This window comes from Papio anubis, chromosome 2, assembly GCF_008728515.1.
Source record: "Papio anubis isolate 15944 chromosome 2, Panubis1.0, whole genome shotgun sequence".
Lineage (NCBI taxonomy): Eukaryota > Metazoa > Chordata > Mammalia > Primates > Cercopithecidae > Papio > Papio anubis.
The window spans coordinates 149,257,816-149,275,238 of NC_044977.1; the positions used below are offsets into that span (position 1 = coordinate 149,257,816).

The 17,423-nt window shown below is 37.7% G+C and overlaps 1 protein-coding gene across 3 annotated transcripts in view; it reads right to left on the reverse strand.

Annotated features, from left to right (window-relative positions):
* Positions 1 to 17,423, reverse strand: part of PLS1 (plastin 1) — a 110,732-nt gene that overhangs the window by 36,790 nt on the left and 56,519 nt on the right. For all 3 annotated transcript variants that reach the window (XM_009201577.3, XM_009201578.4, XM_003895000.5), the window contains exons 2-4: positions 11,922 to 12,027; positions 5,667 to 5,830; positions 4,111 to 4,240 (exon numbers count right to left, since the gene is read on the reverse strand). In XM_009201577.3, the coding sequence (XP_009199841.1) occupies positions 4,111 to 4,240; positions 5,667 to 5,830; positions 11,922 to 11,991 (364 nt within the window). In that variant the 5' untranslated portion in view covers positions 11,992 to 12,027. The remainder of the gene's footprint in view (positions 1 to 4,110; positions 4,241 to 5,666; positions 5,831 to 11,921; positions 12,028 to 17,423) is intronic.

Below are 17,423 nucleotides of genomic sequence, written 5' to 3' on the forward strand. Positions count from 1 at the left end.
AGGAAAAAAATACAAGAAACAAAGACCATGGCAATAAAACCCATCCTCCCCAAAAAGATTTAGAGAGCTGTGATTTTTAGCTTACAACAGAAATACTGAATTCAGTCAAGAGTTATTCAAATGAATAAAACAGCTCAATTTCCATGGAACTTTTACTATTAAAAAATTGACACGAATTGGCTGGGTGCGGTGGCTTATGCCTGTAATCCCCACACTTTGGGAGGCTGAGGCGAGCAGATCACCTGAGGTCAGGAGTTTGAGACCAGCCTGGCCAACATGGTAAAACCCCATCTCCACTAAAAAATACAAAAATTAGCCAGGTGTGGTGGCAGGCACCTGCAATCCCAGCTACTCTGGAGGCTGAGGCAGGGAGAATTGCTTGAACCTGGGAGATGGACGTTGTAGTGAGCCGAAATCACACCACTACACTCCAGCTTAGGCGACAGAGCAAGACTCTGTCTCAAAAAAAACCAAACACACAAACAAACAAAAAAATTGACACAAATCTAGACACCAGCACTATCCTTGGCCATCTTCATCCACCAACTTCTCAACACATGGCTTCTAGTATGGGTACATTGATCTTAAGCAGAAAATTTTGTTGAGTTATGCAGTAGGGAAAATAGGAAGGAACTTAAAGTAAAAACATTGTACAGCTTTATTATTATTCTGTAGATATAAAAATCATTTAAGATTATAAATCCTTAAATAATCCCCATTTCCATCAGAGGGTAGCACATAATGAGTTGACCTTCTCCATTGTTGCCACAGTTCCTAGAATTAGGTAATTTTCCCAAGGGAATATTTTGCAGGTACCCCCAAAATTTAATCCATACATACACACACAAGCCAACAAAAACACAAATATGTACTAATATTTCCTCTTTGTACATATCATAATCTGCCTTATCTTCTCGCCTCTTCATACATACCTCCTTAAAAGGATTTGGAGTCTAGGTATTCAGAGATCACTAAAATACTGTACCTGCCATTGAGGAATTTTTTAGTGTAATTATAAAACAAATATACAAAGAAATGTGATACAAGGGAAATACACACACCACCAGAAATATATATGCAATATTTTCAGAATTTAAAAAAAGAAGCAATCACTTATAGTTAGGGTGATCAAGAAAAGGCTTTATGGAGAAGGTACTATTTGAAATACAGGTTTTCAATAGGTGAATATAGGCAAGGAAAGAAAGGATGTTTCAGGTATAGGAACCAGGAATGAGATACCACATCACAACCACTAGGATGGCTGTAATTTTTTAAATGGGCAAAAACAAGTGTTGGTGAGAAAGTGAAGAAACTGGAGCCCTCATACATTGCTGGTGGGAATGTAAGATGGTGCAGCCACTTTGGACATTGAGAGCTTGTTTGGAGGTTCTAGCAGGGGAGTGCAGCTACTCGTACACCCTTGACCAAAGACCAGTCAACCTCTATTGGGGATGGTTGTCCACTTCAACTGAGCATACAGCTTCGGGAGGGACTCACATGGAGCAGTGAGGGAGGAAGGGGACCCTGCCTAGCCAGCCAGATCAGCCAAATCAACCCTGGCAATCAATGGGGTGACAGATGTCACAGCCAGATCACCCTCACGGGTGTAGCCACTTTGGAAAACAATTTGACAGTTCTTTAAAGATGTTAAACATAGAATTAACAAAAATTCGAGCAATTCTACTCCTAAGTATATGCCTATGAGAATTCAAAGTATATGTCCATACAGAAATGCATTCATGATGTTCATCCAGCATTATTTATAATAGCCAAAAACTGGAAACAACCCAAATGTCCATCACCTGATGAAAGGATAAACAAAATGTGGTATTGGCCATAGAATGGAATATTCAGCAATAAAAAGGAATGAAGGGGCCAGGTACCATGGCTCACACCTGTAATCCCAGTACTTTGGGAGGCCAAGACAGGCAGATCTCTCGAACCCAGGAGTTCAAGATCAACCTGGGTGATATAGCAAAACCGCATCTCTACAAAAGATAGAAAAATTAGCTGGGCATGGTGGTGCACATTTGGGAGGCATGGTTGTATACTTGGGAGGCTGAGGTGGGAAGATCCCTTGAACTCTGGAGGTCGAGGCTGCAGTCAGAATAAAAGGAATGAAGCATGATATAAGTGACAACATGTATGAGCCTTGAAAATATTACGCCAGTGAAGAAGCCTATCAAATGAAAGGCTACTACAGTATGATTCTATTTCTATGAAATTTCCAGAATAGGCAAATTTATAGAAATAGAAAGTAGTTTAATGGTTGCAGAGCCTTCGGGAAGAAGGAAATGGGGAGTGACTGATAACGAGTATGGTGTTTTTCTTTGGTGTAATGAAAGTGTTCTGAAATTAAATAGTGATGACAATTGCACAACTATGAATATGCTAAAAACTACTGAACTGTATACTTTAAAAATGAATTTTGTGGTATGTCAGTTATATCTCAATAAAGCTGCTATTTCTTTTTATAAAAGCCATTAAATGTTCCATATCTTTTTCTAGAGAATAGTTATATAGGTGTACTCATAGGTTAAAGAAATCATCAAGCCATATACTTAAGAATAGCACACTTTGGCTGGGTGCAGTGGCTCACACCTATAATCCCAGTACTTTGGGAGGCCGAGGTAGGCAGATCATGAGATCAGGAGATCAAGACCATCCTGGCTAACATGGTGAAACCCCAACTCTACTAAAAATACAAAAAACAAACAAACAAACAAAAAAAACAGCTGGGCATGGTGGCGGATACCTGTAGTCCCAGCTACTCGGGAGGCTGAGACAGAAGAATGATGTGAACCTGGAAGGTGGAGCTTGCAGTGAGCCTAGATCGCACCACTGCACTCCAACCTGGGCGACAGAGCGAGACTTTGTCTCAAAAAAAAATTTTTTTTAATAAAGAAAAAGAATAGTACACATCACACACTTTACTACATGTATCTTATACCTCAATAAACAAGTAAACAAAAATTTATGGTGACAAACATTAGAAAAGAGGTAATCTCTAGGGAAGAATAGTTACTACTAGGGGAATGGGGGAGTCTTCAGGTGATGAAAAGATTCCATATCTTGTTCCGGTTGGCAGCTACATGAATATATACACATGGAAAAATTCATTGAGCCGTATACTTAAGATTACAGCATTTTGCTGAATGTGTATTATACCTCAATAATTTGTTTTTTTGTCTTTAAAAAGAAGCCACTTCAGTAGAAATGACAGGCAGAAACTGGGTTAAGGGGTGAATACCTTTCAAAAAGTGAAGGTAACAGTTATGTACCTCTATGGGAAAAAGTTAGGAAAAACATACAATAGATGAGAGAAATTTGAGTGTATGACTAGAGGAAAATCCAATTAGGAAGGGACAGAATCAAGAAGATAATTAACAGATTCAGGTCTGAAATGAAGAAAGAGGGGAAAAGGTTACAGGTAATTTTGTCAAAAGGCCAAAAAGCATAGTTCTAATTATGTTCGTATGAATAAAAAGAACTTGGCCAAAGGTTCTTAGACATCTTAGATAGCTTAATATGGGGAAGATACCTCATCTTAAAAGTTAATATGCCTCTGCATTTCCCACTGGGCAATGGTCCAGCAAATTAATGAGATCAAGCAAATCAGGTGCTATGCTCTCTAGTCACTTGGTTACTAGATAAAAGGTGAATCAGGTAGCTCAGATCTCAGAAAATGGAAGAGAAAAATCCTTGCAATATAAGCCTCTCCACCATTCCTAGCTCAGGTCTAAAAGTAAAGCCATCTCATCAGTCAGGATGAAAAGCCATTCAAAAGCCACGTTTAAATACATCTAATGCTGGAGTACAAACAACTTCCACTTTGTTGTTTATAATCTTTTTTCTGTAGACTGAGCCTGATCCATAGTAGGAACTCATTGATTTCAATGATTCTAGGATTTTTCATTTTGACATCTCTGAAACTGACATGTATTTCAAATTCAATGGCATGTTATACTGTGCTCTTGCAGTATTTTTTCTCCTCAATGGCACCTAAAATAATGGTATGAATCACAATGAGTGGCATCTTAGAACTGATTAAATATGTCACTTAATGAATGAATCAGTGACTAAAAGATCAGATTTGGAGGAGTCAGTTACCTGAATAAGAATGCTGTGTGCCCTCACTGGAAATAGATGAAGTTCCTCCAATAGCAGTAATCCCTTCTCTCTTGTTAATTATTTTTCGGAATGTTTTGCTGATATCTTTGCTTTTTAATTCTTGCATTAGCTGGAATGGAACATAAGTAAAATTGAGAATCAGATAACAAAAACCTGACAAGATGAAGGATATTTACTTATACTTCTTTATTTAATAAGAAATAACATCAAATTAAATACTAGTCAGTTGTACTTATTGCTTGTATTCACAGATAACTTTCATCATTTTACCAATAACACAAAATAGACAAATACTTGAACCCCAAACAGTGAAATAAATTTTTTATACCTAAGCTTAAATTGAACACACTGAAATTATTCTTCTTGGGTTGCCATAATCTTCTGTACTGAAAACCTAAGATATAACTAACTACATGCTAAAAATAAAAGAATGCCTTAATGAAGATATTTTCCTGGCTGAACATCTCAAATGTATTCATGTTAAAATAAGTCAGCTCTTAAAGGAAATAACATAGGCTTACAGAAACTCCCTTTCCCAATCACTTTCTCACTGGACTCACCAGAGATTGGCAAGACTGAATTCAATCAGTTCTGCATGCAGCAAAGTGACTGGGTTTTTTTAAAATGCGAATCTGATCTTGTCACTTCACATTCTATTCTTCTCACTTCATTGGCTTCCTATTGCTTTTAGGATAAAAACAAAAATTCGACATGGCCCTGTGTGACCTGATTCTGACTGACTTCCCCAGCTACATTCCTTACCCTTACCATCTCAGCTCCAGCCACACAAACATTCTTTCAGTTGCTTGAGAATACTCACCATCTCTAAAGCCACAGGGCCTCTACACATGCTGTCATGTCTACCTGTCTCCCACATTATTCATTTTCCTGCAACCCACTTTTAAAATCTTTCTTCAGAACACATCACAGTCTTCACGCTGTAGGGATACCTTCCCTGAGTCCCTGCATTATCCAGCCTCGCCTCCAAATTCAATTCCTTCTACCACAAACTCTCACAGGACCTGTACCACTCTGTCATAGCAATTCTCAGTTATCTTCTATCAATTTGTGCATTGCAGTCTCCCCAACACATATAAACTCCATGAAGGCAGGAATCACGTTTCTTTTTACTCATCAAATTACTCACAGTGCCTAGCAAAGTTTCTAGGAAGAGAAGAGCTACAATATCTGCTTAATCAATAAAGAATGCAAAGTCAATTTATATTTCATAAATATTTATTCAATTATATTAATGTACAATAAGCATTGAACTCACCTAGTTATTCTAGGGAATGAATTACTGTTATCTAAATCTGATTTCCATTCCAACAATTTGAGAATAATTTTTTCCTTTGTTTTATGAATTAGTTGTGGAAATTATTTCAATAATAATAGTTATTGTCATTATCATCATCATTTTAAAGCAGTCCTTTTTCTGGCCTCTGAAGCTGGATTTAACCAAAGCTAGTGATGACATTATTACAATTCTGCTTTAAGCAAGATTATCAGTAGCCCAAAAGGATGAGATTACTTACTGACACAAACTCTTCAAAACTGATTTTGCCATCTTTGTTGCTGTCAGCAACTGATATAATTTTCTCCACAATCTCTCGCACCTTGTAGCCAGGCAGAGGAAGGCTTGCTTCCTTAAACAGGTCTTGAAGTTCATAGTCACTGACATATCCACTATTGTCAATATCTGTAAAGATACATCATCAAATATATTTTGTAATCTTTGTTGAAGATGTACACTAAGAAGGCTTTTTGGGAGGACTCACAGACATGCAGACAGAGCCTTCCACATTTGTTTCACAGGTGGCAGTAACCTTTTTTCCTGTATCTAAACTGTACAGAATATGCTATATTTTAAAAACTCATATTTAAATCAGGCTTGGTAGTTCCAGCTATTTGGGAGGCTAAGGTGAGGGGATCACCTGAGCCCAGGAGTTCAAGGCTGTAGTGAGCTATGATCACACCACTGCCCTTCAACTTAGGCAACAGAGTGAGACCCCATCTCTTAAACAAAAACAAAAACAAAACAAAACCCTTGTATATATTTAAATGGAGTTTATCTCTGTTGCGGGAAGTCAGGGACCCCGAACAGAGGGACCGGCTGAAGCCATGGCAGAAGAACATAAATTGTGAAGGTTTCATAGACATTTATTAGTTCCCCAAATTAATACTTTTATAATTTCTTACGCCTGTCTTTACTGCAGTCTCTGAACATAAATTGTGAAGATTTCATGGACACTTATCACTTCCCCAGTCAACACTATTGTGATTTCCTATGCCTGTCTTTACTTTAATCTCTTAATCCCATCATCTTCGTAAGCTGAGGATGTGTGTCTCCTCAGGACCCTGTGATGATTGCATTAACTGCACAAAAATTGTTTGTAGAGCACATGCGTTTGAACAATATGAAATCTGGGCACCTTAAGAACAGGATAACAGCGATTTTCAGGGAACAAGGGACATAACCTTAAAGTCTTGGCTGCCTGAGAGCCAGGCAGAACAGAGCCATATTTCTCTTCTTTCAAAAGCAAATAGGAGAAATATCTTGGAATTCTTTTTCTCAGCAAGGAACATCCCTAAGAAAGAGAATGCGTTCCTAGGGGGAAGTCTCTAAAATGGCCACTCTAGGGACGTCTGTCTTTTACAGTTGCAGATAGAGATGAAATAAGCCCCGGTCTCCCATAGCGCTCCCAGGCCTATTAGGACGAGGAAATTCCTACCTAATAAATTTTGGTCAGACTAGTTGTCTGCTCTCAAACCCTGTCTCCTGATAAGATGTTATCAGTGACAATGCATGCCTGAAACTTCATTAGCAATTTTAATTGCGCCCCGGTCCTGTGATATCACCCTGCCTCAATTTGCCTCGTAATATTTTATTACCTTGTGAAGCATGTGATCTCTGTGACCTATACCCTATTCGTACACTCCCTCCCCTTTTGAAAATCACTAATAAAAACTTGCTGGTTTTGCGGCTTGTGGGGCATCACGGAACCTGCTGACATGTGATGTCTATCCCGGACATCCAGCTTTAAAATTTCTCTTTTGTACTCTTCCCTTTATTTCTCAGACTGGCCGACACTTAGGGAAGATAGAAAAGAACCCACAAAGAATTATCGGGGTGGGTTTCCCTGCTATATCCCCATAGATTTAGGGCCACCATATATATTTTAAGGGTACTGTTACTCTGATAGAAAACTCAGTTTTAGCACATGACTAAGCATCAAAGAAATAAGCATGGGGGGGAGAGGCCAGACACAGTGGCTCAAGCCAATAATCCCAGCACTTTGGGAGGCCGAGGTGGGCAGATCACCTGAGGTCAGGAGTTTGAGATCAGCCTGGCCAACATGGCAAAACCCTGTCTCTACTAAACATACAAAAATTAGCTGGGTATGCTGGCGGGCACCTGTAATCAAAGCTACTCAGGAGGCTGAGGTAGGAGAATCACTTGAACCTGGGAGGCAGAGGTTGCAGTGAGCCAAGATTGCACCACTGTACTCTACCCTGGGCAACACAGCAAGACTCCATCTCAAAAAAAAAAAAAAAAAAAAAAAGAGGAATAAGCATGAGGAAGTCACAGATAGCTAAAAAGGGAGCACCCACTCAGACTTTAACTTCTTGAGGGAATTTAGAAAATGAATCTGCTGACCCTACATTCCATATAAAATATGTGTGCTGTGTAAAATACACATAAGATATTTGTGTTCTACATTTCACTTGGTGGCAATTCTGTTTAATCTGTCAATAATTCATTGCTGCTTCATTATGTATTCATGATACCATTACATATGCTGAATCATTTGATGTCATTTGAGATTAGGTGTTCCAGAAATTCACAACTATATTTGGACTTTGGGAAACAGGTTTCCAGGTGTTTTCATGTCATCGTTGAGAGATGCCCTCCCCTAGGTTTTCCCTAGAGACTGGGTATCACTTCTTGACTCAGAACAAAGGTGACACAAAACACTTCTGCCCAGAGTTGACAGCAGAGCTTTGCATTGTTTTGTTGCCTGGATCTGCCTTGGATAGGCTCTCTTTGCTCATCTGGTAATAGCTGCTTTGTTTCCTATATTTCTTGTTATTCTTAATAAAAGAGATGCCATACTCACTGAATTAATGGTTAGGAGAGAAATTTTTCTTTGGAACGCTCATATGAAAGTTTTAGAATTAATACTGTTCAGAATGATAGAATATTTCTAAACTAGAACCACTGATAACCAAAATATTGGTATAATTGCAAAAGTCAGCTAGGAAGCTAAGTTGCTTGATATTGCAATAATATTGCTTTCTTTGAATTTAGAGAAAAATCTCATTACATCACCAGTTCAGAACTGTTTCCCATAATTCTGAAATATACACATAGATTAGGCTGGCTTATTTCTAAACCAGCATAATAGTAGGAAATATTTTAAAATAAACAAGACTGAGGAAGCTATTGCCTAATAACTATCATGTTAAACTAACAAGATTAGTTAAGAGCTAGGATTCTGAAGACAGATATGGGGACTTAAGCTCCCAGCTCCATCCGTAGGCCCTCTGTGGTTTTGGTGTGACATGACAAGAACTAACAGAAACCACTTAATGGACATATATGCTTAGCCAAGTGACTTGTTAATAACTTGACTTATCTCATGAAATTCTTTTTTTCTTTTTTTCTTTGAGACAGAGTCTCGCTCTGTTGCCAGGCTGGAGTGCAGTGGTGCGATTTCAGCTCACTGCAACCTCTGCCTCCGGGGTTCGAGTGATTCTCCTGCCTCAGCCTCCTGAGTAGCTGGGACTACAGGTGCAAGCCACTACACCCAGCTAACTTTTGTATTTTTAGTAGAGATGGGGTTTCACCATGTTGGCCAGGATGGTCTTAATCTCTTGACCTCGTGATCTGCCTGCCCCAGCCTCCAAAGTGCTGGGATTACAGGCGTGAGCCACTGCGCCTGGCCATCTCACGAAATTCTTACAATAACTTTGAGGTGGTTACTAATGTCATCCCCATTTTAAAAGTGAGGAAATAAAGGCTTAGATTAAATAACCATAAAGGTCACAGTTTGAAAAGAAAACATGACTTTCTTACAACTCGGCAACAACAAAACAAAACAACTTGATTCAAAAATAGGCAGAGGGCTTGAAACGACATTTCTCCAGAGAAGATATACAATTGGCCAATAAGCACATACAGATGCTAAACATCACTAGTCATAAGGAAAATGCAAATAAAATGAGATACTACTTCACACCCAGGAGAATGCTTATTATCCAAAAAAAAAAAAAAAACAGAAAACAAATGTTGGTGAGGATGTGAAAAAAATGGAATCCTGGTACACCACTGGTGGGAATGTAAAATGGTGCTTCCACTATGGAAAACAGTACGGTAGTTCCCCCCCAAAATTACATATGGAATTACCATATGATGTAGCAATTCCGCTATTATGTTTACACTCAAAATAATTGAAAGCAGGGACTTGAACAGGTATTTGTATACCCATGTTCATAGCATTATTCACAATAGCCAAAAGGTGGAAGCAACACACATGGCCATCACTGGATGAGTGGATAAGCAAAATGTGGCATATACATACAATAAAATATTATTCAACCTTAAAAAGGGAGGAAATTCTGACACACGCTACAACATGGGTGAACCTTGAGGACATTGTACTAAGTGAAATAAGTCGGTCATAAGAAGACAAATATGTGATTCCACTTATATGAGGTACCTAGAGTAGTCACATTCATACAGAAAGTAGGATGATGGTTACCTGGGGCTGGGGGAGCAGGAAGTGGGAGTTATTGTTTAATGGATATGGAGTTTCAGTTTGGGAAAGGGATGGTGGTGATGAATGTAGAACAATGTGAATGTACTAAATGCTAATGAACTATACACTTAAAAATGGTTAAAATGGTAAATTCTGTTATGTATATTTAACCACAATTTCAAAAAGAAACAATACTGAGAAATATTTTAACTTCCCCCTTCTCTCCAGTGGCCCCAAAATACTCCATCTAATAACATTGGATGGCCATGTCCCTCTGTCCCTGAGAAAAGTGTGCCAGGAATTAGCAGAGGTTTCTGAGTTCACAGAGTAGCAGTTTGTCTTGTAAATAAAGTCAGCAAGTACATATTCTGCTAGTGTTACTGCTTTGCTCAAACAGAACAAATTATCTTGCTGTCAAAATTGTTCTATCAAGGACCTGCTTCTGGGTTGGGATTTTGTACAAAGCAGAGCAGCTCCCTCACTACCATCTATTGAAAGGCAGCCCTCCATACAAGCTTTTGTTTAAAAAAAACATTGTTCCATCAGTGAATTGTTTATTCAATATGTCATTAAATAAATATTGCAAGATTATATTAATATGTTCATGAGTCATAAAGATTACAGTTGGTGTGCTAAACAAAGCAAATATATTACTAATTCATTTATTTTACCAAGACCTAGGTAGAACTTTTATTCAAGCTACCAAACTGCATCTATAAAATAACAGAAATAACAAACTACGAGATGCATTTTTATTACTTCCTCTGTTTCAACGCTCAAAATGAGCAGAACATTTCAACAATTGCCCAGTTTTTGTCTTGAAAAGATTCTGGACACTACATATAATTCTCTATAAAATGTATGACTGTTTTCTGAAAATCGTACCATATTCATACAATGCTCTAATGACAAATATGCCATTCCCAGGGAGAAATGGAATAGCCCAGAGATCTGTAGAATTTACTTTATTTCACAGTAATGATTTGTAAAACATGAGCTTCCTGAGTTTTACAGTTTTTTTTTTTTTTTGGAGCGCTTTATTTTTTTAAACATATCTTTTTTTCTTTGTATTGGTCAATAAAACTCATGCTGCATGATATTTTACTCACATTAACTTTAGTCATTATTAGGTTTGTGAGAAATCTAAGCACAAGACCAGCGGTGATCATTTTCTCCTCCCTGATCTACCACATGACTGTTTCTCATGGAGGGCTCTATTACACTAGAGAAGGAGCTTGATGAGTAAGGGGCAAACGTGGTGGTGTCACTGTCCCAATGTCTATTCACTGCGCTCACCTTTCACTGGGTTCACCTTTCACTTGCATGCATTTGCAAACTAAAGCAAAAAAAAAAAAAAAAAAAAGGTATTTGTATTCTCCTTGTTTACCATGGGTTTCCTAAGAGCAAACTGCAGAAGAACTGAGATCCAACAGAGTATGAGGAACATTTTTTGGAAGAAAAATACAAAACTGTCAAAATGATAATGTCATAAAGACAAAACACTAAATGGCTATAAAAAGTGAAAGAAGAAAAATAAGGCATATGGCCTTTAAAAACAATACTAAGACTTTCTAAATTATGCATGTGGGAGAAGGAAAATAAGATACATGAAATTTAAAAACAATACTGAGATTTTAAAAATATTCTGCATGAAGTCAGAAAGTGTTATAGTTAGTGACAAAGATGTGAAGGCCAGAGTTCAGTTTATACACAAGGAAGTATTTTTATATTTTTTTCTCTCTGTAATAAGGATACCGTGTTAAGTGTATTCAATTACACTGTCATTCATTAACCTGGATTATCCTCTGTAAAGAAATGATCAAAGAATTCAAAGTCCAATTCACCTAGAAATTCAAGCCAGTCTTAGCTTATCTTTCAGAAAGAATGAATCCAGTCAAACCTAGATAGAAAAAAAGGAATAAATCTGGAGGTAATTGGGTGGTGGTAGATGAAATAAAAGGTATTGTTCCATTCCTGGAGTCTGACATCAAGCAGACCAGTAATATCGTATTTACTTTTTCTCAAGCATACCTATTTTATTAAACGCTTCTTGTAGTTCTTCAAGCTCCTCCCGAGAAATGGTAGTAGTACTGTTTTCCATCTTTGGACAGAAAAGACTATCTTCAGGTCTTTATATCTAGAAAAAGCAATATTATAAAAAGAGCATGAAACCTTTGGAAACATTTCTCTAAGCAATATAAGGTACAGAGGAAGTACATTCTCTAGGAGAAATTATCTATGAGATATGGCTGACAAAGAACAAATAGGAGTAGGTCCCCTGGTAACAATCTCTCAGCATAGGCCAGCCAAACTATAACTGAGACTCAGTAAGGGGAAGAAACACCTGTTTTTCTCACCTCGTGCTTTTACACAGATATTTCTCAACAGCCTAATGAATTAATATTAATTTCTATTTGCATTTTGCCCCAAAATTTCAAGAAAACAAGCAATGCATTTCAAGTTTGAGAAAAGTAGAGCATTTATAAATGTACAGCATAAGGTCAGAAAGTAAAACTTTTTAAGACACGAATAATGTCCACAAAAAAGGTAAATTCAGAATCTGCTTATCTTATAATGGGATGTGTGGTTTTAACATTCAGCTTTACAATATTCAGCCACTGCCACATTCTTTCTCCTCCCCCGTGTGAAGTCTCTGAGGGTCTGTAGGGCTCTTCTTTTTTTTGGCATGATCGTGGCTCACTGCAGTCCCAAACTCCTAGGCTTAAGTGAGCCTCCCACCTCAGCCTCCTGCCACTGCACCCAGCTAAAAGTTTTTTGTAGAGACAGGATCTCACTATGTTATCCAGGCTGGTCTTGAACTCCTAGCCTCAAGCAGTCCTCCTGTCTCAGCCTTTGAAAGTTGAGCGGTGAGGGGGTGGGGGGCTTCGTATTCTGAGCAGGTAAGACAAACTAAAAAGGAAAAAATTATGTAAAACTGGGCTATAGGAAAAGTCACAAGGTGGTGTGTGTTCATTACGGAAAATAATTGATAACGAATGTCCCAAACAGAAAATTAACATTACTCATAATCCTACTATACAGAAATATCGACAAATATCATTTCGTTGTCTTTATCCTTCTGACCTACTTTCTTTTTTTATTTTTGAGACAGTCTCGCTTCTTCACCCAGGCTGGAGTGCAATGGTGCGATCTCAGCTCACTGCAACCTCCGCCTCCCGAGTTCAAGCGATTCTCCTGCCTCAGCCTCCCCAGTAGCTGGGATTACAAGCATGTGGCACTATGCCCAGCTAATTTTTGTATTTTTAGTAGAGATGTGGTTTCACCATGTTGGCCAGGCTGGTCTCGAACTCCTGACCTCAAGTGATCTACCCACCTCAGCCTCCCAAAGTGCTGGGATAACAGATGTTGATCCATGGCGCCTGGCCCCCTTCTGACCTACTTTTAAAACACATGTGTACCTTTTGGGGGTGAGAACAATGTGACCATACTATATTATAACCTTTTTGTTGGTAATAACACATTGTCACTATGTTTTCATGTTGGTTCATCAACATAATATTTAATGGCTACATATTACTATATCATAACTTATTTGGTAAATCCCCTCTTTCAGAGTATTTGCACTGCTTTTAATTTTTCATTACAAATAATGCTTCAATGAACATCCCTGCAGATAAATCTTTGTTCTTCTCCATATTTATTCTGTGTGATAAATATCTAAAAGTAGAATTATTTACATTTTTAAGACTTCCAATATCTAGCAATGCAACTCTTATTTATTTATTTTTATTATACTTTAAGTTCTGGGATACATATGCAGAACATGCAGGTTTGTTACATAAGTATACATGTGCCCTGGTGGTTTGCTGCACCCATCAACACGTCATCTACATTAGGTATTTCTCCTAATGCTATCCCTCCCCTAGTCCCCACCCCTCAACAGGCCCCAGTGTGTGATGTTCCCCTCCCTGTGTCCACGTCTTCTCATTGTTCAACTCCCACTTATGAGTGAGAACACCCAGTGTTTGGTTTTCCGTTCTTGTGTTAGTTTGCTGAGAATGATGGTTTCCCGCTTCATCCATGTCCCTGCAAAGGACATGAACTCATCCTTCTCTATGGCTGCATAGTATTCCATGGTGTATACGTGCCACATTTTCTTTATCCAGTCTATCATTGATGGGCATTTGGACTGGTTCCAAGTCTTTGCTATTGTGAATAATGCTGCACTAAACATACGTGTGCATGTATCTTTATAGCAGCATGATTTATAATCCTTTGGGTATATACCCAGTAACAGGATTGCTGGGTCAAATGGTATTTCTAGTTTTAGATCTTTGAGGAATCGCCACATTGTCTTTCACAACGGTTGAACTAATTTACACTCCCACCAACAGTGTAAGAGCATTCCTATTTTTTTTTTAAGTGAAAATAAGTTTATTAAGAAAGTAAAGGAATAAAAGAATGGCTACTTCATAGAGTAGCCACAACTCTTATTTTTAAAATGACTTAGTGGCTTGTCTATTCACTGTAAAGCTAAAGATGAATACAAATTATATTGTATTCCTCATAAACACTTAGTTCTGTCAGATAGTTAATATATGCCTCAGAAAATAAGTGACAGGTGCTTTATAAAACAATAGGAATTGAAGCTAAGTGGAAAATCCTCTTTTTATACACTTTTATAGACTTGTATTTATATAGAAGGTTCAATATCATCCCTAATTTTTCAGTGAAGCACATCAATTTTCAAAATAATTTATTTACTGAAATTTCATTCATCATTGAAAAATTATATTAAATTGTGTGAAATCCTCTAAGAGTATGGCTCATTTGTGATCTGTACACAAATTTATTCAGAAATTGTGGCGTTCTTTCGAAATCACAAATTTCTATCTCTTACAATTTTTCTGGAGCCTGGTTCTAATTAAATGTGCAATTAAATCTTTTGGTCTTGTTTTAAATATACTACTGTCCGCTATTTAATTCTATATTGTTTTTTAAAAAATTCTAAAGCGCTCAAGTCAGTAGAAAAAGGAATAAATAGAAGTCATCTTACTCCCCAGATGCAGGTTCTTACATCTTAGCATTAAATATTCATTTCATTGGATTCTCACCTTTAGGAAGCTTTAGTATATTTAAAACTATTTAGAGGCATACTTATGTTGTGTTCAAATAGATTAAATCGTTTTTTTAAGTATTGTTAAGCATAATTCCCTGGGTCTGCAAAATGCTAGTTGTGTTGTGGCTGGCTTTGAATCTCTGTGGTTTCAGTCATCCTGTATATCCTTTCCTGTATTCAAAATGCTATCCCTTGCCTCAAGTTTTAAAAATAGTGGCCCAATTTTAGCATTTGCACTCCACAGAAGACTGCAAATTAACAGTGTTTGTGTTGACCTTGCATTTGAAATGATAAAAATAAACCTGGGGTTATATTCTTTGCTCATGCCTATTCAAATTTATATAATTTGTTAATTACATAAAATATTTTTAGTCTCCTATAATCAGGCAAAAGCAACATGTAGACTTCTCAAAAAAGCCAAACCCATACAACGCTGTTTCCTATCTTTAAAGCTTTGTTTTTATAGCTAATAAGTGCAAAGATGTTGCTTTGAATCCTTTGACATTAAAATGAAACAAATAGAAAAATATAAAAGGATCTTCAAGATACACAGACAGCTCCTAACTTACGATGATTTGACTTAGAATTTTTCAACTTCACAATGGTGCGGAAGTTATACACAGTTAGCAGAGAGTGGTATGATACTCTCACCATGCTGGGCAGAGGTGGTGAGCCACGGTCAGCCACGCGATCACAAGGGTGAACAACCAATACTCTATATTTACCATGTTGTCAGAAAGTTTTGCCCAACTTTAGGCTACTGTAAGCATTCTAAGCACATTTAAGGTAGGCAAGGCTAAGCTATGAGGCTCAGTAGATTAGGTGTACAAAATGCACTTTTTACGTACGATGGGTTTATTGAAATGGGACTCCTCTGTAAGTTAAGGAGCATCTGTACTCTCAAAAAAACAAAACAAGATGCAGAAAAGTAAGTGTGGCAGGGAAAGGAGAGTGATGGTATCAGCAGTATGTTTATAAAACATTTTCTGGAAGGGTACAAAAGAATGGTAACAGTTGTGATTTTTACATTGTCAGTCTCATGGCAATTCAGGGTTGTTTCTACTGCCTTTTTTTCCTGAAACTGTTCTAAGAAGGCTTTTAGATTCTGCCAATCATAAAGAACTGCTCTAACTTTGGTAAACTTTTAAAAGGCTCAAGGAAGAAATTTGAGGGAGGATAAAAGATCAAATCCAATTTTATCTAAATTTTCAAAAGTCTCTTTTAGAATGTGTGTAACTTTCCAAATATATATTTGGTTGTGTCATGGTACTCTTGAGGATTAGGCAAGGAAAAAAGAGGCTTTAATTGGTGAAAGAAGATCCCATTTAAAATGATTTGTGCTTAAAGAAAAGTGGAAGTAAATTAGTTGGGCGTGGTGGTGCACACCTGTAATCCCAGCTACTCAGGAGGCTGAGGCAGGAGAATCACTTGAACCCAGGAGGCAGAGGTTGCAGTGAGCCGCGATTGCACCGTTGCACTCCAGTCTGGGCAACAAGAGCGAAACTCTGTCTCAAAAAACAAAACAAAACAACAACAACAAAAAAAAAAGAAAGAAAGAAAAAAAGAAAAGTGGAAGAGGAACTGACCCTCTAGGAGGATTCCCATGCATTGGCAATTTGGGACTGGCCTTCACTGGCTGTTGGACTCACCACCAAGAGTTTTCTACTACTTACTTAAAAGTCCCAACGTGTGGCCCCTAGTAAGGGAGTTTAAATTCATTCATTCATGTATTCAACAAATACATCCTATTTGGCTTGGCTAAATGAAGATATAAAGATGAGTAAGAATCAGTTTCTCCTAAAACTGTACTCATACGACATAGCGCTTATCAGGTTCAACTGTAAATGCCTGAAAAGTTTAACTTAAACGGATTTTTTGTAAATAGTACAATCTTATGATTATTGTTCTTTGATGAACAAATTAGAATCATCTTCTAATTCACTTTCTGTTTAAATCTAGATATAAAGGAGTCTCTTTTATACTATATACCACATATTATAGGAGTTACTCAGCATATATCATATATGGCTTTAGGTTAGAAGTCTCTGAACTAGGGCTAGGCATTGTGGCTCACACGTGTAATCCCAGCACTTTGGGACATCGAGGTGGGCAGATCGCTTGAGCTCAGGAGATGGAAACCAGCTTCGGCAACGTGGCAAAACCCCATCTCTACTAAAAAAATATATAAAAATTAGCCAGTCATGGTGGCTTGAGCCTGTAGTCCCAGCCATTCTGGAGGCTGAGGTGGGAGGATCACTTAAGCACATGAGGTGTGGGTTGCAGTGAGCCGAGATCACACCACTGCACTCCAGCTTGGGCAACACAGCAAGACCATCACAAAAAAAAAAAAAAAGTTTCTGAACTAATCGTAACCAAGGCAATTGTATTATATGGAATGGTGATGTGAGAAGAAGGCTAAAAGGGGTGGGTGAGACTATGCATATGTACACACA